At 46.8% G+C, this 25,146-nt stretch overlaps 2 protein-coding genes across 7 annotated transcripts in view; one reads left to right on the forward strand and one right to left on the reverse strand.

Moving 5' to 3' along the window:
- Nucleotides 1-25,146, reverse strand: part of SRGAP3 (SLIT-ROBO Rho GTPase activating protein 3) — a 252,499-nt gene that overhangs the window by 138,990 nt on the left and 88,363 nt on the right. The window lies entirely within an intron of this gene.
- On the forward strand, nucleotides 4,122-4,534 carry LOC123387232 (small nuclear ribonucleoprotein G-like). Its single transcript, XM_045063272.1, has one exon. The coding sequence runs from the start codon at nucleotides 4,148-4,150 to the stop codon at nucleotides 4,376-4,378; it is 231 nt and encodes a 76-aa protein (XP_044919207.1). The 5' UTR covers nucleotides 4,122-4,147; the 3' UTR covers nucleotides 4,379-4,534.

Below are 25,146 nucleotides of genomic sequence, written 5' to 3' on the forward strand. Positions count from 1 at the left end.
CCTAGGCTGCAGATGGGTTAGAAAGAGGGGTCAGAATGTGACCTTAAGAGCAACTTTAAATGCAGCTTCCCAGGCCCCACCCAATTCCAACCTTGGACCCTGTCCTGAGAACATGGTAACTTCTGACACCTCCTGGGATGGTGAGACACCACTTTCACAGCACATTCAACCTGAAAATCAAGATCGAGTGAGCGTGTGTCCCCTCTGCTCCACAGAGGCAGCTGGCGTACCACCCCCCCCCCCCCCGTAGCGTTTCTGGAGCTAACGAGGAGGCTGAGCTGTATGGTGTGTCACTGCTGACAGTGCCTCATCGCATCTATGCACACACAATCCTGCCTCATTATCACCGCGTCCTATGAGGCTGCTGCTACTATCATTCCTATTTCAGAGATGAAGCAAATGAGACTCAGGGAGTGGGAGTGATTTGCCCTAGGTTCACCCAGACATTGGCAGAGTCAGGGCCCAAATCCAGAGTAAAGAGCAGACGGGAGCCAAGATTACCCAGACTCCAGGTCAAGGTGCTCTCCCTGGGGATCCAATGCTTCCCCTTTCGGGGATCATGTCCCGCTCCACCTCCTGTCTCCATCCCACACTCCATCTGTCAGCCTCGTGCCATTCTCACTGGCCCTGGCTGTCACTGTATCCACCCCAGTGCATCCTGACCTTGACCTCAAGGAGGAAAACATGGACTTGGTAGGACAATGTAACAGGCCCTGGGTTCACCTGCGGGGGGATTCAAATCCTGGCCCTGCCACACATGAAGCTGAGTAAACATGAGCATGTTTGTTTTATTTCCCTGCAGCTCAGGTTCCTCTGTAAAATGGGGATGGTGATAATTTATCTCACATGTTTGTTGTAAGAATAAGTGATCATTCAAGAAAGCTCTCCAACCAGTGCTCTATTTTAGCACTGCCCTAATTCAGTGGCCACTAGCCATATGTGGCTATTTAAATTTGATTAAAATAAAAAATTCACTTCTCAGTTGCACTAGCCACATTTCAAGTGCTCAAAAGAACATGTGGCTAGTGGCTACTGTACTGGACAGAGCAAAACATTTCCCAGCACTGCAGAAACTTCTAATGGGTTTAGAGCACTGGATGAGAAGCTTAATAAAAGCTCTCATTAGCTATGATCATCATTTATTAGTATTGCTTTCTGTGGCCAGCCCAACAGCCAGCATCCTGAAAGAGTCTACTGCCATCCACCTCCAGCTTTAGGGGAGGGAGGTGGTGTGGCAGAGGGAGTAGAGAGACCGGCAGAGCCTGGACTCCAGCCGCTGTCACAAGTTGGAATACTGCCTCTGCCAGACATGCACTGGGAGGTCTTAGGCAGGCAAGTCATTTTCTCTGAGCTGTTCTCCCAACTATGCTCACCCTGCAGGGGTGCTGCAAGGATCAGACTAGAAATGTGTGCCATGTGCCAGGCACCGAGGAGACCCTGGGCCAATAGCCTCCACAGAGGCTCACAGGCTTTGGGGACAGGGGAAGGGCAGAGGCTCCCGGCCTCTGGGGACAGCCAGCCTGGACACACACCCGGTTTTCTCCACTTTGTAGATGCCGCTTCAGTTCCCTGAATCTGTTTCCTCATCTATAAAATGGGGACTAACAATACCTTCCTCTCGGGTTTGTCAAAAGAGAGGTGGTGTCCATATAACGCACCTGATGGGAGGCCTGGAGCATGGCAGATAAGCAGTACGTGGCAGGAACGGGCCACCACTGCTGCTGTAGCTGTGCAGACAGAGCATGGGGCACACTGGGCACCAGGCTAGGTGTTCCCCCAGCCCATCTCACACCCCCCACCAAACACAATTCCACCAAGAAGGCTGTGTCATCCCTGGCCACTATCCCTGGGGTTACTCAGCGCTGGGTTCCCTCCTCCTTCCAGTCCTCTCCAAAAGCACCCCCCCTCCCAAGCAATGGCACCACACCATGCTGGAGAGCACCAGCTGCTCCGCCAGTCCCAGCCACCAGGCGCTGTTTCCTAGCAACCACGATGGAGGCCCAGATAGATAAGCGAGTCACCCTTCCCTGCCTGCGCTGTGGGTAGAGCTGACTGGGTGGGTGACAGGGAGCAAGCTCCTCAGTCTGCCCTCTCTGCAGACGCAAATCAGTTCCTGGCACTGTTTCCCTCTTTGGGCCAGGGACACTCACCAGAGACTTCAGTCGGTCCTGTATTAACCTTGACCACGCCCATTCACATCCATCATGGCTTCTGACCACCAAAGGCTCAGGGAGGGGCTGGGTATCACACCATAAGTGAGGAAACTGACACCCAAGAGAAGGGAAAGGACCTTCCTGAATCACAGGATTCAAAGCTGGGCAGACGTGGCCCTCCAGGTGCTGCCCCATTCTAGCTCTGCTCCCCATCAATCACAGCAAGTCATCCCAATAATAAAACTGTTTCTCATATCTTTTCACCACTTCAGCCCTAAATCAGGTGGGAGCTGGGTAGTACATTGCCCAGAGCTGGATCTGGGATCAGACTTGCTAAGTTCAGAGACTAGCCTTGAAGCTTGCTAGCTGTGTGACCTTCAGCAAGTCAGTAACCTCTCTGAGCCTTGACTTTACCATCTGTAAAATGGAGGAAATAACAGTAGATAATTATTGTGCTAAGTGCTTCCCATGAAGTGTCTCCTTATTCAGGCAAAGCAGCAAGCAGCGAATATTGTGCTACAGCCTTGCGAGGAACTACTACTATTCCCTGATTTTGCAGAGGAGCTTACTAAGGCACAGAGAAGTACAGTGACATGCCCAATTTCACCTAGACATTAAGGAGTCTTTTGGCTCCAAATCTATACCACTTGCTAAGGATGCCTCCTGAGCGCTTGCCATACCTACTGTATACCAAGTCAGCCAAATTCTTATACTGTCTTCAGCCATCTACTATTCCTCAGAGAAGCGTAAGCCAGGCTTAGCCCAGATAATCAAAATGCATCCAACTCCTGAGGCTTCCTTGAAGCAAATTACATCTGCTTCCAGCATTCTTGGAGGGTTGAGAGAACACAAAAACTGGGTGAAATGACTGGTGTTTCCCCCTCTTCCTCTTACCACCACACCCTCCCCCCAAAAGGAAGCATAGTACATGGGCTAATGTTTTGAAAAACTAATAGTTATTTAATAATGGTGATGATAATGTTGTCAACCAGCAAAATCTTCCTGTAAGTAAGAGGAAACAATATGGTTCCAAACACACCAGGGAACTGGCATGAGGGATATCAATGACTGAAGAAATGGGAAATAGGAGATTCCACTTCCCACTGTGGTCCAAAGGCAGAAACCCAGCTCTGAAGCTTCCTGACCGCCTTCACCTGGATTACCAAACCAGTTTCTTCCTCAGAAACCAGACAGGAGAGTAGGTGGGAGAGAGGCTTCCCCACAGCATCTGTGCCATGTCTAACTAATAGCCATTCCCTCTCATGAAGAAGTCAAACAGAAGTTGCCTCCCCGCCTTCCAGATGTTCAGCAAAATGCAAAGAATGGTCAGAACAAGGCCACGCCTCCTCCTACCAGAAGCTCGGAGTTAAAGTGGGCCGTGATCAATTTCAACACGAGATTAATATTCGCGGCTTTGCTGCTCAATGGTCCCTGAAGGATCAGATGCATTTAAATGAGAAGAAATCAGGATTCATTAATGCTGAATCTCCAGCTGCGTCCTCGGACTGAGGATGCTTCTTTTTGTTTTCAATCCTACCCTGCTTATAGAACTAAAATAGAAGTCAAAGAGCTGGGGGCCAGCCTGGAAACATCCAAGTGTTTCCCAAACATTGAGAGCCATCTTTACAATGTGTTCTCTCTAGAAACCATCCACCCTGTATTGACTCAACATATTTCTTTAAATCACTTCACTTTTTACCTGGGATACTTTACAGTACGGCCATCAATAGAAAAACCTGAGTCACTCATCATTAATGGGAGGTATTTGAAAAATAAATACAATGGACACAAAATAATGTTATTAAATTCTACCTAGTTTCTGTTACCTGAGACCTGCTTTCTTTTGATAAAAGGAGTTCGGCAAGTATTCAAAGAAGTGTGGAAGGCATGTTAGCAACTCATGGAGACTTCTCTCCTTAAAGTAATCAGAAGGGTTGAAGGAGAATTAAAAAGATAAGAATGGGAGGCATCTTTGAGCTTGCCGAGTAGACACCATGAGCAAAGCTCACCCTCCCAAGCTGAAAAAATTTATGGACAAGAAATTATCATTGAAATTAAATGGTGGCAGACATGTTCAAGGAATATTGTGGGGGTTCGATCCATTTATGAATCTTGTGATAGATGAATGTGTGGAAATGGCAACTAGTGGGCAACAGAACAATATTGGAATGGTGATAATACGAGGAAATAGTATCATCATGTTAGAAGCCTTAGAACGAGTATAAACAATGGATGTGTTTGTTCATCAGAAGAATCAACTGCTTCCACATGTCCCCTCTCCATAGTACCTGTTTTACTACAATATAAAAATCAGATCGTGTGCATTTTCATATTGAGCTTTTTTGTTAAATAAACTTTTATAATGGCCAAAAAAAAAAAAAGATAAGAATGAAGAAAAGAATGAAAAAAAAAAAGAAAGGTTTATTTCTGTGAGTCGTTGCTATTTAGTATTGTCCCAGTGGACACCCAAAATCATCCCACATATATAACAACAGTGGTGTTCTGTTCTCACTTCAGAAAAATGGCGGTTAGTCCAATCCCTTAATTCACAGAGGAGTCAAAGAACTGAGAGCCTCACCCAATGTGGTACCAGAACCTGGGTCTCCCAGCTGCCTGGCCAGTGCTCAGCTCTCCTGATTACAGTTCTTCCTACACAAATCCCTTCTCTCCTGTTGTGATGCAAGGCAGCTAGCACAGTGTGAGTGCCTGCCCATCACGTTGGTTCCTCACAAATATTTTTACAAGAAACAATTAACCAGTCAAATGAAGTGACATATGTGGTAGGCTGAACGATGATCCCCAAAAGATATTTGGCTCCTAATCCCTAGAAATTGAATGTTACCTTAGAAGGCCAAAGAAGACTGTGCAGAGGTGATTAAATTAAGGATCTCGAGATGAAGAGATGATCCTGGATTATCTAGGTGGGCCCTAACTACAATCACAAGTGTCCTTTTGGGGAGAGAATGTAGGAGATTGGCACAGACAGAAGAGGGAAAGGCAACGTGACCACAGAGACTGGAATGATGTCGCTATGGGCCAGGGAATGCCAGCAGCCACCAGAAGCAGGAAGAGGCAAAGCACGGCTCTCCCCTCAAGTCTCTAGAAGGAGTACTTGGGGTTCTACCAACATCTTAATTTTTGCCCAGTGAAACAGAATTCTGACTTCAGAATTGTGGCTTCTAGAACGGTGAGAGAATTAATGAGTGCTAGATTAAGTCACTTGTTACAGCAGCCATAGGAAACTGATACAACATACATCACACCACTTTGAAAGCTCTAAAGAAAGGCAGGATATGGTCTAAGCAATGAATGATATAGCAAGTCAGAAGGAGGGACCTTATGAAGGAGGAGAGTTGGATCGCAGGATCTGTACAAGCACGGAGGGAGAGGAAGACACTGTGTCGTACACACTCAGAAGCATTTACTGGTTGCCTTCTACGTGTATGTTAGAGGGCAGGAGGAGGCACAATGAAAAGAAGTATACAGTAGGATCCTTACTCTCAATTCCCAGTGTGCTGGGAGGATAAGCCATACTTAGGTGAAAAAATAATTAGCAAAATGAGATGGAATCATTCCCCTTGTGGGATCAGAGGCATGTGCAAAAAAATGTATGTGCAAAGGTATTTATCACATTGTTTGTAAAAGTGAAAACCTGGACACAATAAAACCCAGCAATAAGGTATCGTTTAAGTTTCCTGGCACGTCCACGCAACTCTCATGCAGTTTAGAAACCATGTTGCATAACAATAACGACCTTGAAAAAATGCACCTAAAATATGTTAAATAACAAAAGTGGGTTACAAAAATAGGATGTATAGTTTAGTCCTCCCAAAATGTAATTATAACTATTTATACACAAAGACTAAATATTATATACCAAAACGTTAACTGTGGTTCTCTCTGGGTGGTGGGATCACAGATCTTTTCATTTCTTCAGTAGATATTTATTGAGCACCTAGGAACTAAGCCATGGCTTGGCAAACTTTTTTGTAAGAGGCTGGATGGTAAATACTTTAGGCTTTGCAGGTCATTTAATTTCCGTTGCAACTACTCAGCTCTGCCCTTGTGGCAAAAGAGGAATCACAGACACTAGGAAATGAAAGCACGTGGCTGTGTTTCAATAAAACTTTATGTACAATAGCAGGTGATGGGTTTTTTCTGGCCCTATAGTGTGCTATAGGTTGCCAACTCCTAGGCTAATCACTGTGCTTCTTCTATATTCTTTCTGGTGGCTTTTTTTCTTTTTTTTTAAGGAGAGGAAGGGAGGGAGGGAGAAAATGGGGAGGGGCAGAGGGAGATGGAAAGAAAGAGACTCTTAAACAGGATCTGCACTCAGCACATAGCCCAACATGGGGCTCCATCTCACAACCCTGAGATCATGACTTAAGCTGAAATCAAGATTCAGATGCTTCACTGACTGAGCCACCCAGGAGCCCCAGTGCTGCTTCTGTATTCTTCAAATCTTCTACAAAATAGGCATTACACCTCTAATATTGGGAGAAACAGTATGTTTTTTAAAATAATATCTGTTGGCCCTGGGAAGGCCATTGTGGGGGGGGAGTGGTCTTGCAGAGTGACATCTCCTCTAGCGGGGACAATCTTAAATATCCCCAGAGGTTGTCAGGGAGGTGACAAAAAATGTGATTAGGGACCCAGTGTAAAACAGTACAGAGAGCACAGATCTGATCAAATATATTCAAATTTACCCTTTTATACTAATGCTGTGTTTGCTAAACAAAAAACATCTATAAACCTCCAGTTTTTGACTCCGGAAAACCTTCTCAGAATATGTCACATTGACCAATGCCAGCCCTGCTGGATTCAAACCCAGAGCATGGCAGCCTCCCCTCTGCCACCACTGTCCCCACCTTGACCCCATTAACTCATGCTGAAATGGCCAGCCCAGGCAAGAGCTGCTAATCTTCACTGAGAAGGTGCCTCCGGCCATGTGTGCGTGCACCTGACAGTAATGGGATACAGGATGGATTTCCCTGACCTTCTGATGAGAATGCCACATGGAAGAATATCCAAGGCCACAGTGAAGCCCAAATATTTTATGCACATAACAGCAACTGCTCATGAAGCCTTGCCACGGGAATGGAAAGGCACTACATCAGGCTGAGTGATTTATGTTTCTGAAAGCCACGTGAGTTATTGCCCATTACCTCATCCTGGCAACTTTGCAAATTCTTGCCAATTGATTTTTGTAAAGGAGCGAAGGAGAAACAAGAAGGGTCTGAACACAAGGGTCTGATTTCAGGCATGTATGCGTGTGTGTGTGCATTTTCTTTTTAACCTCTGTAAAACTCTGCAAAAGTTTTCTAAGGGAATCTTTGTCCATTCCATAACAGGGGCAGAGATTAAATGTGCAAGGAGGTCAGTGAGTGGGGCCTGACTATTTGAAGGAGTTTCATTTTTACAGTGCACATCAGGCAAAGTCCTTACAATCACTGCTATCAATTCTTGGAGTCAGTCAGTGAACTTCCAAGAGAAACTCTTGGAAGGTGACCCTCCATGCCTCTGAGAATAGATGAGCGCAGCAAAAGGTAAAGAAAGGAAATCGAGTACCTTCTCAAATGCTAAGTCCAGAAAACTTCCAGGAAAAGCCCCAGAAAAAAAAATAAAAGTCATTATAGCTGCCTAGTGGCTTAATAATGGGCCACAAGCCTGAATGAAGGTCATGCTGGTGTACATACATGCTATGGTCTCGTCAGGTTATTTCAGACCCAAACATGGACTTTAGAAAGTAAGTTCTGGGTCACTTCCAGCTCTGCCTCAAGGTATTAACGTCATCCATGAACTGGGATTAATGATACTCACCTCTGAATTGTGGTAAAATCAAATTAAGAAATACACACACACATGAAAGATTTTTGCAAACAGTAAAAAATTATACAAACGGGTGTGATTCTTCTTCACAGTATAATTATTATTCCTTTATAAGACTCTGTTACCTGTCAATTAGTAAAAAAAAAAAATGTTGCTTGTGTGCCCACTGACTGTAACAGAGACACAAGATCAGCCAAAGAAAAAGGAAAAGGTTGCAGCTCCCTTAGCAGATGTACCTTCCAACGCAGCAGCAAATTTCCACGGTCAGGCTAGAAACCAGTCATTCGCACTTGGGCTCAGTGCAAGCACTTACCGCCCCAATATAAATCTATTTGTCCTCTTAACGCAATATGGAACTCTTTGCCAAGCTCGTATTTCATGTCTTGAGTCTTATTACCGAAGGGGAAAAACACCTCGTGTTTATGAGCTTGCCACTTGGCAGCAGTGTAGTGGGTTCTTTCTGCTCCCTGTTCGGATGATAACTCTTTGTGAGACTTCGGGCAAAGAGCTTCACTACTCTAGGTCAGTCGGTCAACGGGTTGCTTTTGTGGTCCTACTAGGAACCAAGTTCTGGGCCTCAAATTCCACAGAAAGTGGGGTCATAAGATTGAGGTCAGTTTCGGCATGAAGAGTTTTATTATACGTCGAACAAGAGGGCAATTTCTTACTGTAACACACTGCTGTGTCCTGTTTGGGCCTAAATCAGGTTATATGCTCAAAAGTCCCATAAAAGGCATCTCACAGCCAAGGTGGCCACCACCTGCACTGACCACGTGGAAATGAGTTTCAATCCCCACCTCCCCCCCTCCCTCCCCACTTCGCCTCTGGTAATTTCTCCTTGGCACTGAGCTGAGCTGCCCAATGCAGTCTGCTCCAGCAAGAACACAACAGTAAGAGTCTAACTTCCAAAGTCTCACTCACCATTCTCCCTACTGAATGAAGGGAGGATTCTGTGGGCTGGTTTATCGGGGAGAGGAACGGATAAAATGTCATTTTATTTTGCATTCCAGTTTCCAGGACTGAGGCTTTTGGATCTTGAGAGTACTTTATGGTAGGAAACATAAAATATCAACAAGCAGAGACAAATGCCAGTGATGCTCATTCCTTTTCAGTATCTGTCTTTGAATGGTCAAGGGGCACAAGGCCAAACCATGATCATGAGAAGCTCTCATGTACCACTGCCCCGCAGGAAAGAGACATCACAGACCTACAGGTACCTCATATGGATGGTGACAGTCTAGTACTGGTCCTACTTTCCGAAATTCTAGGGACTTAAGTGACCATCAAAGCCAGCATTTCCTCCCAGAACGTTCCATATACCCCTGTGCTCATGAGCTGCCCCTCATTCCACCCTGAAACTCACCCCCTCCCTGAATATTCCCTATGTGAGGAAATGCCCCCTCCATTTCCCTACATGCTCGAGCTAATATCTAGTCATTCCTCACCTCTTGCTTACCCCCATGCCTCCATCCATCACCAAATCCTATCCATTCTACTGCCCTTAACATTTCTGAATTTATCTATTTATCTCTATCTCCACTACCACCACCCTAGTTAAAGTCCCCATCACCTCTGAGCTGGACAAGCACAAGAGCCCCCGAAACGAGCCCCCATATTACTATTGCCTCCCTCCCAATATTTTCAGATCAATTCTTCTTTGGAAAGTGAAAACCTAATTCATACCATCACCATCACGTTTTTGTCCTCCCTATTCTCCACCTTCATGTGGCTTATGAGATTCTGTGTCTGGCCTCTACCCCTCCACTGCCTTAGCTCGTTCCATTTGCCCCTTACTCACTATCTTCCAGTTCTCCAGCCTTCTCTCTGCTGCTTGAACATACCAAATTCTTTCTTGCCTCAGGGCCTTTGCACTTGCCCTTGCTTCTGCCTGAAATGCCCTTCTCTTCTCTCCATTTCTCCATCCTATCCCATCTAGCTCTTATCTATCTTCAGGTCTCAGGTTTGGAGACATTGAGTAACTACCTTACTGTGTTGCTAAAAGCATTAGATGAGATTATGCATGCAAAAGTGCTTGGCACACTGCCAGAGAATTCAATAAATGTTGCATATGCATTATAAATTTTTAAATCTGAAAGATCATTTTTATCCATGCCCCTGTATTCTTTCTTTCTTTTTCCTCTAAATTAATAGCTTTATCTTTAACTCTGGCAATTCTTTTCAAATGCCCAGGAGGGAGACAAAAATTCTCTTATTTCTACCTAGACCTGGAAATCTCACACTTTCTCTCCTCTCAATCTCATCATATTAACTTTATGTTTTACTCCAGTACTCAGAATTCCCCCTTCCTCCTCAGACATGGATGACCCAATTCCTATTTAACTTTCTGTTTCTATATTCGCTCATTTCCACATTCACTCAAGATTCATTAGCATCTGCCAGGCTCAGTGCAAGGACAGGAGGACATATCTACAGAGATGACAGAGGACCTGCCCTTGAGGAATTCAGCAGAGACCAACACAGACAAAATAATCACATCACAGTGAGCTAAAACAACTATGCACAAAATTGCTTATGGGCACACTGAGAAGGAAGCAGGGATCTCTGCAGAGGAGATGGCAGGAGCCAAAGTGGTCAGAGAGGCTTCCCTTAGCCTGGCCTTGGAAAGTGAATAGGAGTTCACCAGCTTAGGGGACAATAGAAAAGGCCCCATCATGAGGGTTTCTCCCACACTTTGGCTTAGAACAGGGATTACGTGAGAGGTGAGTGATAAGTGATGTGATATGTGATAAGTGAGAAGGCAAAGTCCCCAAGCTCTCCAAGTGAACAGACTGTTCAAGCACTGGCAAAGGGTCTGATGAGGCTAGAAGCTGAGGTTTAGCAGGAGGTAGGAGAAGCTCCGGCAGAAGGGGTTTCTTGGAGCCAGATAGTGAAGAACCCAGAAGGCCACATTCAGTGCCTCATACTTTATACCCCACAATCAAGGTTACAGAAAAACCCAGTAGTAGCATGGCAGACAGTGAATGATTGCTAGAGGAGCCGGGAGAGAAGGAGACCAGTCGGGAAGCCACTGCGAGACCACAGTCAGGGACAGGGAGAATCAACCGGAAGATATTTATTAAATTCCTTCTATAAAGTAGGCATGTCACATGCTGACTGGCAAATCCTGGTTTGTAAACTTTTATAAGAGCTCTGTGGATGTGGTGCCACAAGGCCAGTTTCAAATGTAGAGCTTCTAGTAGTAGAGGTCATGCACAGCCTTTCCCTTACAGTGTGTAGCTCAGAGTCCCGCTGCACCAGCAGGTGGTGGGGATAAAGATGTGGTGTGCGGCGGCTGCTGATACAATGCATGGAGTTCCAGCCCACGCCTCAAAGACAGGTATAGGGCAGGCACCCCAGCATTGGTCTGCGGCACTGATTTCATTAACCTAGAAAGAGGGCATCAGTGTGGGAGAAAGGGTAGCTTCTAAGTAAAATACAAGTGTCACAGTTACCCCTTACCCTACTAGTATGAACTCCTACTCATACTTCAAGCCCCAACTCAGATGTGCCATGGGAAACACTGTGAGGTTTCATGACAAAGCGTGGCAGAGTTGGAGGGAAGGACTTCTCCCATACTTGGTCTTAGACTGAGGGTGGCCCTGAGGTAACACAGGCCCTCGAGAACTCTGGTGCCTGAGGGAATGTAGTTCGGAGAGCACAGGACCAGGTCTTGGAACAAGAATGGTAATCCCACAAGGGCATCCCCAGCAGGTTGTGATGGGGAGTGATGCTCCGCTCTTGGCACCTGTCGGGAAGCAGACGTCAGCTACAGCCCCACAGGTTTGTTCATGGCACATGTGAGACGCTGTGAAACCTGGAACTGCTGGGCCCCTCCCTGCCTGGATGTCCCCTTCTGTAGCGGACATGAACATAGGATTACCACAGCCACCAGAGAAGTGAGATGAGGGATCAGGGCCCTTTAGTGTGGATCGGTCTTCAGTCAGATTCCAAACCCATCTCTGCGAGGCTATTTCACACACCTGATCTTGTGTAATGTTGACCCCAAACCCAGAGGAGCTCATGGACAAGGAGACTGAGGAGGAGAATGAGGCTCACTTGATAAGCTCCCCAAATCCCCTCAGCCAGCATGTGCCACCAGCCAGAACCTGAGCCCAGTAAGGCTCATCCTTCCCACCCCACCCACAACGTCAGCTGCCTTGGATGGCTGCTCACCAATGCATCGGAGTCCCCAGGACTGGGGACCGAATTTTTGGCTCAATGAAGGCTTCCAGGGAAGATTCCAGGCACAGTGATTCATGAGAGAGAGAAAAGAAAAATAACAATGTGCTGTCAGCAAAGAACATTCACGCGCTTCCTTTTGCGCTGCAGAAATTGGACGCACTTTGAGCCAGGTGTTTCCACAGGGCCAGCCAGATGACGGCCTTTGGAGAGATGGGAAGCCTCGGGGAGAAAGGAATGCAGCCCGCGCCTGGGCCACAGGCACAGATGACACGGTGCGAGCCAGAGTCTGCACAGCTCAGATGGGCGCCTAGACCCTGAGAATTTATTACCTTATTAATTATTCTCTGGCCTCTCCCTCCCATCCTGCAAGACCCAGCTTTCAACCCCCCCCCCTTTTTCTGAGTTCAGGAATGAAAGGCCTCAAGCCCCACCTTCCACCCCCACGACTGTCTCCAGAGCCAGAGAGGGGCTGTTGTTTTGATGGGTGTTTTCCTCCAAAGCCAGTGAGTGGGAGAAATGCCCACGGATCAAGTTTAGCTCAAGGGCCCCAGCAAGCCTCTCATTAGCATTTCAGAGCTGCTGCTAATCACCAAGGACCCTAAACTTAAGGCGGTGGGGAGGAGGAGATGCCTGCTTCTCCAGAAACTCGACTTTATCCCAAGGAAATGACCAAGCAGGACTGGAGAAAGAAACTGCCCCTGGAAAAACACCAGCCCTAGCCCTTCTCTCCCGGGGCAGGTAACAGGCGGAAGAGCCCAAGGCACAGTCACCAACAACTCTGCAGACAGCACTTCCCAGTGTTTGTGAGAAAAAAGACCTGGTAAGTTTCGAGTCTCCTCGCCGCTGCCTTGAGCTACAGAAACACCTTTATAGAATAATTTGCTCCCAGCCATCTCATCTCCTGGGGAGAGAGAGGCAGGGCTGTGGACTAAAGCCAGACTTGTCTACTAGCTACTCTGGCAAAGGTGGTCCTCTGTCTAAAAGTACCTTTCAACCGCAAAACACTTCAAGCTTTCCAAAACCCGTTTACATCCATTATCCATTAGACCCCACATGGCCTCTGTGTACAAGGGAGGACCTGAGATGTCCATAGCCTAGGGGTGAGGCCAGCAGGCTAGTTCCTGGTCTCACCATCCCCTATCCGGTACCCTACACTCCACACCAGTTCTGCAGGGCTGGTGCCTATGGAGAAGTCACCCTTCTTCCCACAGCACGGCACTTCACAGTTGACCATCCTTCCCAAACTCTGTGTGCAGGCCAATGAGAGAATGAACAAATTCCTTGTCATCACGTGAGATGGGCAGGGTAGATATCATTACTCCATTTTCCAGGTGAGGAAAGTGAAGCACCTAAGTCTGTCTGACATGTGTGGCTTCCCCGAGGCCCCCATTAGCTGTGAACTATGATTTTGGATGCCCAGTGTGACAGATTAATAGCCTGAATAGCCCCACTTTCTCAGTCTCTCCTATACCCACAGTCTTTGCCTCGTGACTTGACAGTTCCTCTCATGAAATCTAGTTCCCCCATCCCTTGAACCTGGGCAGGCCTATGACTTCTTCTGGCCAAGAGGATGTGGTATGCCCATTCTGGCCTGGGCTCCAGAGACCTTGAGTGTTTCCACTCACTCCTACACCCCAGCCATCACTGGGAGCACATGCCCAGGCTAGCCTGTGGGAGGGAAAGGCACAAGGAGTGCAGTTGTGTTGCCCTAGTTGCCTGTGTCAGCCCAGCCAAAAACAACCCACCCCGGACATGTGCATGAGCCCAGCCAAGATCAACAGAGCTGCCTAGCTGACCTCCAGATAACTCCAGCAGCATGAGCAATAAACACGTGTTACTAAATGCCATGGAGGTGAATATAGTTGGCATGCACAATTCTGTGGCGGTACCCACCGGCTCATAGCACGTGTTTCACTCATCTAGTCATCCACCCATCCAACGGAATGCCTCCACCCATTCAGTCAATGTATGTGCTGAGTGCCTACTATGTGTCCAGCACTGTGTGCTAGACGCTGGGGGTATGGTGGTGGGCAAGGCAGACCCCAGCCTGCCTTCATGGAGCATGCAGACCAGGAAGGAAGACTGACAAGCAATTAGACTTCAGTGAGATGAACACTGGGGGAGGGATAAGACACACGCAGGGCAGACACAGGGCGGGCGCACCTGACTGACATCGGGAGGGGCAGGGCAGTGAGAAGGGATTCCTGGAAGCAGGTAACATAAAAGCAGAAATCTACAGGCTGAAGAAGAGCCCATGGGGTGAGGGGAGGGTGCCAGGGAGGCTTCTTCCCAGTAGATGACACAGCCTGGTAGAGGCCTGGTGAGACATACAGTTGCCTGGTTGGAGACCTGAAGTAAGAGAGTGGGAGGGAAAAGCGAGTTCTGAGGGACCAGCACCAGGGAGACCCAATCGTCACCCCAAAAACTTTTCCTGTATTAACTTCCAAGGTAAGTGAAATTCAGAAAAGGAAAAACAGAGGAGCCTCTTCTATGCACAGATAAAGGCCACAGAACATTTCCAGGACACCATCAGAGGGAGCTGGGCCTGGGCACAGTCTTCTAAGGGCTGCAGGAGAAGTTCTTGTGTTTTGACTGTAAGGGAGGTTTGCTACCTGCCTAATGCTGCAGGTGCTTTGCTACTTCTCACCCCAGACCTGCGTCAGGAAATGAGAGCTGACTGCTGGGGCCTGCAGCACTGTTCTGAAACAGCCAGTCAGAAGGAAACAAAAGTATGTTTCACCTCCATGGAGAAAAAAGAGAAAAGGGAAATCCCAGGAGAGGCTGTACGTTGTGGCATTCCTGCATTCAGCCAACAAGGACTCCTTCACTGGCCACATTCTGCAAGTCCCCAGCCACGTGCCATGGAGGGCTAACCCATATACCTGGCCTTTGACCTTGTCCTCAGAGGCCTCAAGTCTTTCTACACAAGCAGACCCCGTGGGGGCAATCTGTTGAAAGCAGACACTAGGGAATTGTCTTGAAGCTGGGTGAGAATAGTGACAACCTATTTTTACTTAAACTATGCCTTTTTCTGGTGTGGCCTGGGAAAGGTACCTCAAGCCACTGAGTAGGGAGCTCCACCGAGTGTGGAATGGCCTATAGTACAGTTAACAGGTGGTAAGTGGTGGCGGCGAGATTCAGATGGAGGCTGAGGAGTTCCGGAGAGGGCAAGATGGGCCGTATGTGGCTGAGGGAGCCAGGCAAGGCTTCTAGAAAGAAAGAAAGATGAGTCAAGAACTGAGGAGAATGGGGGAAAGGCCTAGAGGGGGATAGAAGCCCCCCAAAAGCACAGTGGTAGGGAAGCCTAGAGCCTACCAGGGGACTCATTCTGGATATGTGGAACAGAGCCATCAACAGTATGAAAGAGCTGGAATGTCAGCTGGCAAGGCAACTTGGAGTCAGGTCAAGGAAATTCTGAGAGGCCAAGAGAAGGAGGTTGAACTTTATCCAGAAGATAACATCAAGACAAAGAATGTGACATCAGGGGTGCATTTCAGGAATATTAATCTGGCTGACTAATGTGATGGGCTGGAAAGGAGAGACCAAAGCCAAGGGAGGTAGTTCAGAAGATCCTGCCAGAACTGGTCAGAGAAGAGGAGACAGATGTGAGAAGCAGATGCCAAACGACTTGCCGACTGGCTAGATGGAAAGAGCAGAGCCATAGGTCATCCCAAGGTTTCACGTCGGTGCGGATGGCTGTGAAAGCCATGGTCACAGGAAAGAGGCGAGAGGCTGCCAGTTTGAGGGGGCTGTCAGACCCAGGATGCTGGACTATCTAAGGGGGCAGCAAGGAGCTAGAGGGAAAGCAATGGTAAGGAAAGTGTTGCTGCTCTTGAAAGACAGGTTTGGAGAGAAGGAGGAGGAAGAAGCAATGAGGAGCCAACTGAAGGAAACCTCCAAGCTTCCGGGGAAGGAGAAGCAATGGCGGACCAGGTTCCAGAGGAGCTCCTGCCGCTCCTCCCACACCACTGCAGGTGCCTGTGAAGATGCTTTTCTAGATCCCAGCCCACCTCCATCAGGCTTTCCTGACTTCCTCACAGCTGGTCCCCCCAATAGAATGTGCTTGCCGTGAGGGCAGGGACTGTTGTCTGTTGGATTCCTAGCAGCACCCTCTGGGCCTCGAATACTGCCCATCACGTCAGGTAAGCCCCTGTGAGACATCCCATAGACGTCCTACAGTGCCTGTCCGGCCACACCCCCAGGAAAGGGGAGTACAACATGTTCCAGTCCCCACCTCCAGTGACTGCACCGGGACGCTGATCCAAGCTGGTGGTGGGGAGAGGGTGTCTCCTCACAGGCTGGTCTCTCTCTCCCAAACGTCTGAACTAAGCCACAGGGGTCTTTCTTGTCAGTCATGACAAGCCACGCAGACTCTGGGCTGGTGGCCATCTTGGGCCATGTGCAAAGCCAACAGGTGGAGGAGGCTGGTGCTCAGAGACTGAGGCAGGAGACTGAAGCAGACAGAAGCACAGACAAAACTCATACAGCCCTGGCACATGAGCCCAGCAGCCTCCATTCCTAACTTCCCCGTTCCAACCCTGGCAGGACTGCCTTAGTGTTGTTCTCAGTCCCCAGGCATTGTGGTGAGCCACCAGACTCGCCTGCAGGAAGGGAGGCCTCCTTCCCCCAGCTGCTGCGAGTGCTGTCAGCCTTCTGTGGAGACTGAGAAGAGTGCCTCACCACAGGTCATGCTGCCTTCCAGCAGCTGTCCACATCCAAGACTGATCAGCATGGGGGCAGAGGCCTGGGCCCCTTGCTCCAACTTGAGGCAACTCTGAGGGCCTCTCCAGGTTCCATTGTTTCACAGAGTTGGCTGAGACCTTCACTGGTACTGCACCAGAGCTCAGCTGCTCCCTCTGTCCAACCCTGCTACCTCTGCCTCACTCTCACGGGTGCTGACCCTAATAGATATCCTCCATCTCAACATCTCCCTGTTTCCTAGGGAACCCCACCTTCAATAGCCCTACCATCACCTATTATATCCTTACAGTAAACTCTTTGGACATTTGCAGCAAGAGTAAGTCTTGATTAGACTGACAGTACTGGTTTTCTAGAAATCCATTTCAATTGTGATGACGACTCCTTTTGTATTCCTAAGAGTACTTACTCCAGTGTTTTGCAAATAGTAGCAATAATAATAATAGGTATCTTTTGGGTGCTTGGGTGGCTATGTTGGTTGAGCACCTGCCTTCAGCTCAGGTCATGATCCCAGAGTATCAGGAACGAGTTCCACATCAGGCTCCCAACTCCATGGGGAGTCTGCTTCTCCCTCTGACCTTCTCCTCTCTAATGCTCTCTCTCACAGTCTCTCTCCCAAATAAATAAATAAAATCTTTAAAAATAATAATAGGTATCTTTTATTGAGTAAATACTATGTGTCAGAGTCGTTCAAAGCATTTTACAAGGATCATCTGACCTCGCGGCATCCTGATGGGGCAGATGCTATTACCCCCATTTTACAGATTTTAAAAGAACAATTAAGCAGGAGTCGAGTCAAAATGAAAATCTAGACCATCAGACACAGAAACTGTGTCCCTAACCACATTCAGCCCCACCTCCTGCATCAAGAACACACAATTACAATGTCAAAGAGTCAATGATTTTGAGCTGGATGAGAACTTTCAAATTATCTAGGCCAGTCATTTTATTTTACTGAGGGTGAAGGTCATACAATCCAGCTGCAATATATAAGCACTTCACTTAAGCAAAATAAAAATATACATACAGCAAAAAAGAGAAGGATGAAAAGATAATTTGAAAAATGTAATTTTGGGGGAACCCTCCTACAGTGTTGGTGGGAAAGCAAGCTGGTGCAGCCACTCTGGAAAACAGCATGGAGGTTTCTCAAAAAGTTGAAAATAGAGCTACCCTATGACCCACCAATCACACTACTAGATATTTACCCTAAAGATACAAATGTAGTTATCCAAAGGGGCACGTGCACCCGAGTGTTTATAGCAGCAATGTCCACAATAGCCAAACCATGGAAAGAACCTAGATGCCCATCAACAGATGAATGGATAAAGAAGATAAAGAAGATGAATGGACATCTTCTTTATCCATTCACCTGTTGATGGGCATCTAGGTTCTTTCCATGGTTTGGCATATATATATACACATGGTTTAGTGTATATATATACAATGGAATACTATGCAACCATCAAAAGAAACAAAATCTTGCCATTTGCAAAAACATGGATGGAACTAGAGGGTATCATGCTGAGCAAAATAAGTCAATCAGAGAAAGACAATTACTATATGATCTCCCTGATATGAGGAATTTGAGAGGCAGAGTGGGGGTTTGAGGGGTAGAGAAGGAAAAAATGAAACAACATGGGATTGGGAGGGAGACAAATCATAAGAGACTTCTAATCTCACAAAACAAACTGAGGGTTGCCGGAGGAAGGGGGTAAGGAGACGGTGGTTGGGTTATGGACACTGGGGAATGTATGTGCTATGGTGACTGCTGTGATATGTCATAAAAAATTTAAAAATTTTTAAAAATGTAATTTTCTCCATAATAAATTATCTTGTTATATGTACTCATGGCACATCACTATATGTAGATATGGATATGGATTTTTATACATATGTATATACACATGTTACTGTATATGGTTACATACACTAAAAAAAATATACATTATAAGGGCAATTTCAGGAACTGGCATGACTTGACATGCGGACGTTGGCATTCAAACCCCAGTCAGGCAGATTTGCCTGTGAAGGAGCCAGTGGCAAGAACAAGACCAGAACCTGGGTCTCCTGACTCACACCCCAGCTATCCTTCACTACTCCCACCTACGCTCCCACTCCATTTGTTTATGTGGTTCTATTTCGAAGGGAGCAAACTGGTTCAGAAGTTTGCAACACTACCATGTAGAAAAACGTAGAAGCAGAGACTGAAGCTATTGAGAAACCCACGTGAATTACCACACTGTAGCCATGCTTTCTCCATCACTGTTTCTAATTAAAGGACCGGCTGACACATTACGTAGCTCCTTGGGAGGCATCCCATCCACAAAATCTTCTCCCATATGTCCCTGGATTTCTTCTTCTTGCCTTTCTCACTGGCATTCGCACCCTCCTCACCAAACAGTGTTCATTTATTCACCGTGGCCATCCCCGGGGAATGATGTAAGACACTAAAAACTGTGACTCAAAATAGAGCAAGTGCCAGATGTTAAGGAGGACATGAGGATACAGGACAATAGCCAAGTATCTCTGGCTCTAACCAACCTTGCCTCCCCCTCCCAAACCCCGCCCCCATCAAATTCATTATTTCCCAAACCACTCCAGGTACACGCTCACCTCCAGGTCTCAAGTACACGCCCCCCCCCCCTTCACTTCCTTAAATCCCTCTCCTCCTTCCATTCCTAATCCAAGCACCATCTCTTCTGAGAAGGGATCCCTGCTCACACAATAGAAACCCGAGAGCCAAAGGGACATTGAAATATTGCCTGTATCTGAGGTCACCAATGGCAGGCTGACTGGCTGCATGAAGTTTTCTCTCTCTTTTTTTTTCCTGCCAAAACCTGGGATCAAACTGTGAAGTTTTTTTGAATCCACAAAGTGTTGAAGAGTTTGGCAAACTAAAAATTTCTGAATCTGTTGCAAACCCATAAAAGTCAGGAGACTTTACATAAAAGTCCTGGCTTTGTGTCTTGTCTTGAAAGACCAGTGATCTGGCAACACTGGGCTTGCTTCTCATATGGCAAGGATCAGATGAATCGAAGTAGAAACTGCCCTGTCTGCACTTCTTTTTTGGAGGGGGTGGGGGGTGGGCACAAAAATTTTTGTTTATAACAATCGACAATTATGTAAATTTGCAACCAACATAATCACCAATCTTTAGGCTTAACCTTTTTTTTTTTTTTTGCATGCCATTTTTAATCTCAATATTTGCTTTCCTTCTAATAAAGTTCACATTTACAGTATTTCTTTCAGGAAGTGTCAGTGTGTACTAAACCTTCTTCTTTTTGTATATTTGAACATGCTTGTGTACCATCCTCACTCCTGAGTGCCAGTTTAGCTGAGTGTAGACTTTCTAGGTTGACAGTTCCTCTTCCTCAGCATTTTCAAGAAACTTCTTCATTGTCTCCTGGCAGCTGTTGTTGCTGATGAGAAGTTTGCTGTCAGGCTAATTGTTGTTCCTCTGTAGGTAATTTCTCTTTCCTCTGTGGGGATTTTAAGAGTTTGTCTGTGTTCTTGAGATTCTGAAGCCGCACTTCGATATACGATATAGATTTGTTTTTGTCAGTCACGGTGCTTTTTTCAATCTCAACTCATGTCTTTCTTCAGTCACGGGAAAATGTGCATTTAAGAGCAAATACCGCTCCTCAACTCTCTTCTGGAACTCTGATTGACATATACTGGTATACATATTCTCTGGGTCTCTCGACTGCTCTTTCATATTTTCAATTTCTGGCTCTGACACCTAAATCACGATTCTTGCATCAGTTATGTCCAGCACTGAGGTTCCCCATCTACTGAGGTTCTATTAAGAAATTCTAACTTGTTCTTTTTATGTTCTGCATTCTTGTTTTGTTGCTCCTTATTTTTTATCCCACTAGTTGTTGTTGTTGTTGTTGTTGCTTAACAGACGCTATTCCTTTCTTCAGCCCTTGGATGATCTTCATCACACATATTTTGAAGTCATTATTAGCTTCTGCTCTTACTTGTGAATTCACCTCCTTATCGTTGACTGCACTGGCTATACGCCTTTCCTTCTTTCTCTTTTTTCCTTAGCCATAGTTGTCCTCCCGAGTGTTTTAGAATTTAGAACGGTAGATCCATTGTGAACAGGAGGTTTATTTTGTGTTTGCTGCATATTCTTTCTCTCTCTCTCTCTCTCCCTCCCTCCCTCTCTCTCGAGCACTTTATAGTTGGCTTTTTCTGGCCCAGCAGAGTCCCCAGTGCAGAAAAAGAGACCCCGGTGGCAGGCCTTAAATACCAAAGTAATAATAAGAGACATTGCAGGTCCTGCCATTGACCTGCTGGGTGACTTTCCACATATCATCTGCAAGGACATGTTGGTGTCTCACTCTGTATCCACCATAGCCTTGGGCGACAATCAAGAGAAGCTTTCTTCTAACCTCCTTTCCCAGGAGTGGAGTTCCAGTCCTACATTTCAAGCCAGAAGCCTGGCTTTGGAACCCTGCCCCTCATGGGGCACTTGGAGACCTGTTTCCCTCCCTATACGGTATTCCAGGGGGGAGTTGCCATTTGGTCTTGTCACTAAAACACTGAGGCTCTAGCCGAGGAGTGGCAAAGAACGGCACCAGCCAGGCAAGCAAGAGTACTGACCTATCTCCCATTGACATCAACTAGTTCTGGGAGAGTAAGTGCAGCAGGGAAAAGCCTGGGTGTGTATTTCAACAGACAGGATGCAGCCGAGCACAGCAGGTCTTAGCACCTTAAAGGGGCATCCCCTGTACCCTCCATTCACCAATAAATACAAAATGTTTATCATGACTATACTCTGTACTGCCAAGCACCTTAGTTCACTTTAACATTCCAAGTAAGGATCCATGGACTTAAGTGAACCTTTCAAGATGTTTATATTTCTAGGGGGTATATTTTTCTTGGGGATAATGAATACCGTATATGCTACTTGGGGAAAAAAAATGATATTTATTGAGTGTTCACTGGGTATGAGGCACTATTTAAGCACTTTACACACATTACAACCCAAAATAACCCCATGAGACAGATGTTCTATCCCCAGAGCTCCTATTCTTGGCCTATCATCCCTCCTCTCTACCAGGAATTAAAGTAAGAAGACCTGAAGAGGAAAATACAATGCAGGCCACAGGTTTGAAGACAACTCATACATTTACTTACAGCCCATATATATGTAGACACCAAACAGGTCAGATACAAACTTCAAGAGGCAGCAGGGACAACTTCTGGTTACACGGGAAGTAACGCAGTGAGTAATCCTAGGGGAGCATTTTCAGGCTGAGGGAAGGTTCTTTAAGGGGAAACTCGGACTCAGAGGTTGCCCTTATGCCGTTCAGTGAATAACAGCTGCTGTTATTTTCACCTAACCCTTTTGTGGTCTCGACGAAAATCCAACTAAAGTAACTCTCACATGGGGCACCTGGGTGGCTCAGTGGGTTAAGCCCCTGCCTTCCGCTCAGGTCATGATCTCAGGGTCCTGGGATCGAGCCCTGCATGGGGCTCTCTGCTCAGCAGGGAGCCTGCTTCCCCCTCTCTCTGCCTACTTGTGACCTTGCTCTCTGTCAGATAAATCAATAAAATCTTTTTAAAAAAGGGTCCTGGGATCGAGCCCCGCATCGGACTCTCTGCTCGGCGGGGAGCCTGCTTCCTCCTCTCTCTCTCTCTCTCTCTCTGCCTGCCTCTCTGCCTGCTTGTGGTCTCTCTCTGCCAAATAAATAATTAAAATCTTTAAAAAATAAAATAAAATAACTCTCACAGGCATTACCAAGAAGTACTGAGTCTGGCTGGAATGGCAGGGCCCTGTAAGAGCAAAGCCCCTTCCTAGCTGGGCTGAAACCATGTGGCCCACCCAGGGATTTTGTCTGGCCATCTTGTCTTTTCAAAGCTGGGAGGGTTCTATATGATACTCTCACGGAAGACACCAGCCAGTCCTTTACAAAAAGTTGGGGGCAAGGAGAGATTCTAGTCAAATTGGAGGGTTTTATTAACCAGGTTCTCCTTGAATCTTTTGCTCTGTGAGCCACAGAAGGATGGTGAATCATTTCTGCCGCTTCCCTGTGAACGTGGCTGGGAAGTCCAGGATCCTATATAAAGAGACATCCACTGACAATATTAAGTTCTTTTGGCTTTCGCTGGGTGAAGTTTATTTCATGGTATTATTCCCTTAGGTTCACACAGCATTTGGCTGTTCAAACAATTATATTCACACGTGTGATTGAAGTGATTCTCCCAAAAACCCAGGAGGCGGGTATTAATGATCCCCCATATCCCAGATGAGGAATTATCCCATATCACCTACTAAGGTCCTTCAAGAAGGAAGTAGCAAAGCTGGGGCTCAAACCATGAACGTAAGCCTTCTCTATAGAGAAATCTGAGCAGCTATTCTCTTTGCATAGTAGGAAAAGTACAGAATTTCAGACAGGCTTCCAAGGCAATTGTGTTCCTTGGGTCTCATTTGCACTGCAGGTCTAGGTTTCTCCTAAGGAATCTATTACTAAAATCCCTTGTGAGTAGGTTCACCCTCACTCCAGTCTGCACCATAATCCAGAATTTGGGGGTGTGAAGGCCTCAGGCATCTGCAGGACACACTGCAGAGGGCTGGCCCAAATGAAACCCTCTCCCTGTCTCCAGGCTCCCTGGCAGAGCCCATCAGCAGCCACAGGAGTCCCCCTTCCCAACTCCTCCTACTCTCTTCCTGCTCACATTCCCAACCACGAACCCCTCAGACACCAGTTCATGCCCACATAAGCTCGAAGGGCAAAGCAGGTCTGTCCCTGGATCCAGCCCACATTCTGTGCTCTGGTCCTGGGACTGTAACTCTCTTTGCTTCTCTGTCTAGATTCCAGATGCTAACACCTGCCGGCCCCCAGATGCCCCATGCCAGACCTCTCCTGACTTCTGGTATCTGCCTGTCCTTGAGTTCTCGGCCCTTTTCCTGGTGCTTGTCAGTCTTTGTAGATTGCGGCTGACATCTGCTAAGTCTCCTAATCCTGCCTTCTGAAGCCGGATGTTTCATAACCTTCACCTCCTCGACCAGCTCACCTGTCCTCACCACGCACCTTCCCCTTGTCTCTGCCAGCCAGGCCATGGTAGGACATCATCATGAATCTATCTGTCTTTCATTCATTTAACAAGCAATCAACAGGCAAAACAAGGCACACTGCTATGCATTGTGGTGGTATATAAAGGCAACCAAGACACAACCATTGGCCCTATCATTTAACCATTAATTATATGTAATCAGAGTCTTAAATAAATGTGTGTTTATATTCTTCTCTTCCAAACAGACAACATGCTCTCCTGATAGTAAAGACCATGTCTCATATTGTTCCATTTTTTTCTCCACACCCCCCGCCACCACCACAAATGGTGTTCCACACCCTGCCTTCTCTGACACTTGGCCAAGAAAGGGAGGCCAGGAGAACCCTCCTGCCCATTGTTTAAAAACTCCCAATTTATGCTGTTTTGTGTTGTTGTTGTTTTTTTTCCCCAAATACCTGTGAAATAAACAGATGGGAAGCAGCAGGTGAAAAGACAGGCCTCCCAGCCATGGAGGGAGATAAGGAAAGTGCATGCAGTTGGGCATTCACCTCTCCCATCAGCCTGCACCCTGCTGTATGTTGCCCTCCACAAGGACGCTGGACCATGTTCTTTTTCCCCTGGAAAGCCTCTAAGAATCCTCCATTTCCTTGGCTCAGCTGACACAAATATTCAAGGCCCTGTTGGATCAGGTAGTAGCTGAGAACATGGGCCCAGAAGCCAGGCTGTCCAGATCCAAATCCCAGCTTTAGCACTGTCTGACCCTGGGCCAGGTATGTAATCATTCGGAGTAATGCCTACCTCATGGGGTTCTGCTAGGGATGAAAGAGTTAACAAGAGTTCACATATCACGTGGTGGTATTACAATCTGACCACAAATTCTTTGACCGCCTCTCTTCATAGGAGCCTACAAGCATCCTTCACCTCTCCTTAAGTGACCTGTTTCTCATGAATAGAATGCGGCAGAAGTGATAGTGCATGGCTTCTGTGACTCAGTCATACCAGCATTGTGGTTTCCTCCTTACTCTTCTCTGGGGGATCACTCGCTCGGAAAGCTGGCTCCCGTGTGGGGAGGATGGTCAAGGGGCCCTACAGAGGGGTCCCTGTGGCCAGGAATGGAAGCCCCCTGCCAACAGCCACATAATTTAGGTATCGTCAAAGTTAGAGAAATACAATTTGAACATCAAAATAAATGATGCATGATTACAGACTATAACCCACTGAATAAAATAGAAATTCACGAGTCTATGCTGACATAAAT

The sequence above is a fragment of the Mustela putorius genome, unplaced genomic scaffold (genome assembly GCF_011764305.1).
Source record: "Mustela putorius furo isolate JIRA1106 unplaced genomic scaffold, ASM1176430v1.1 tig00003850_pilon_pilon_pilon, whole genome shotgun sequence".
In the NCBI taxonomy this organism is placed as follows: Eukaryota; Metazoa; Chordata; class Mammalia; order Carnivora; family Mustelidae; genus Mustela; species Mustela putorius.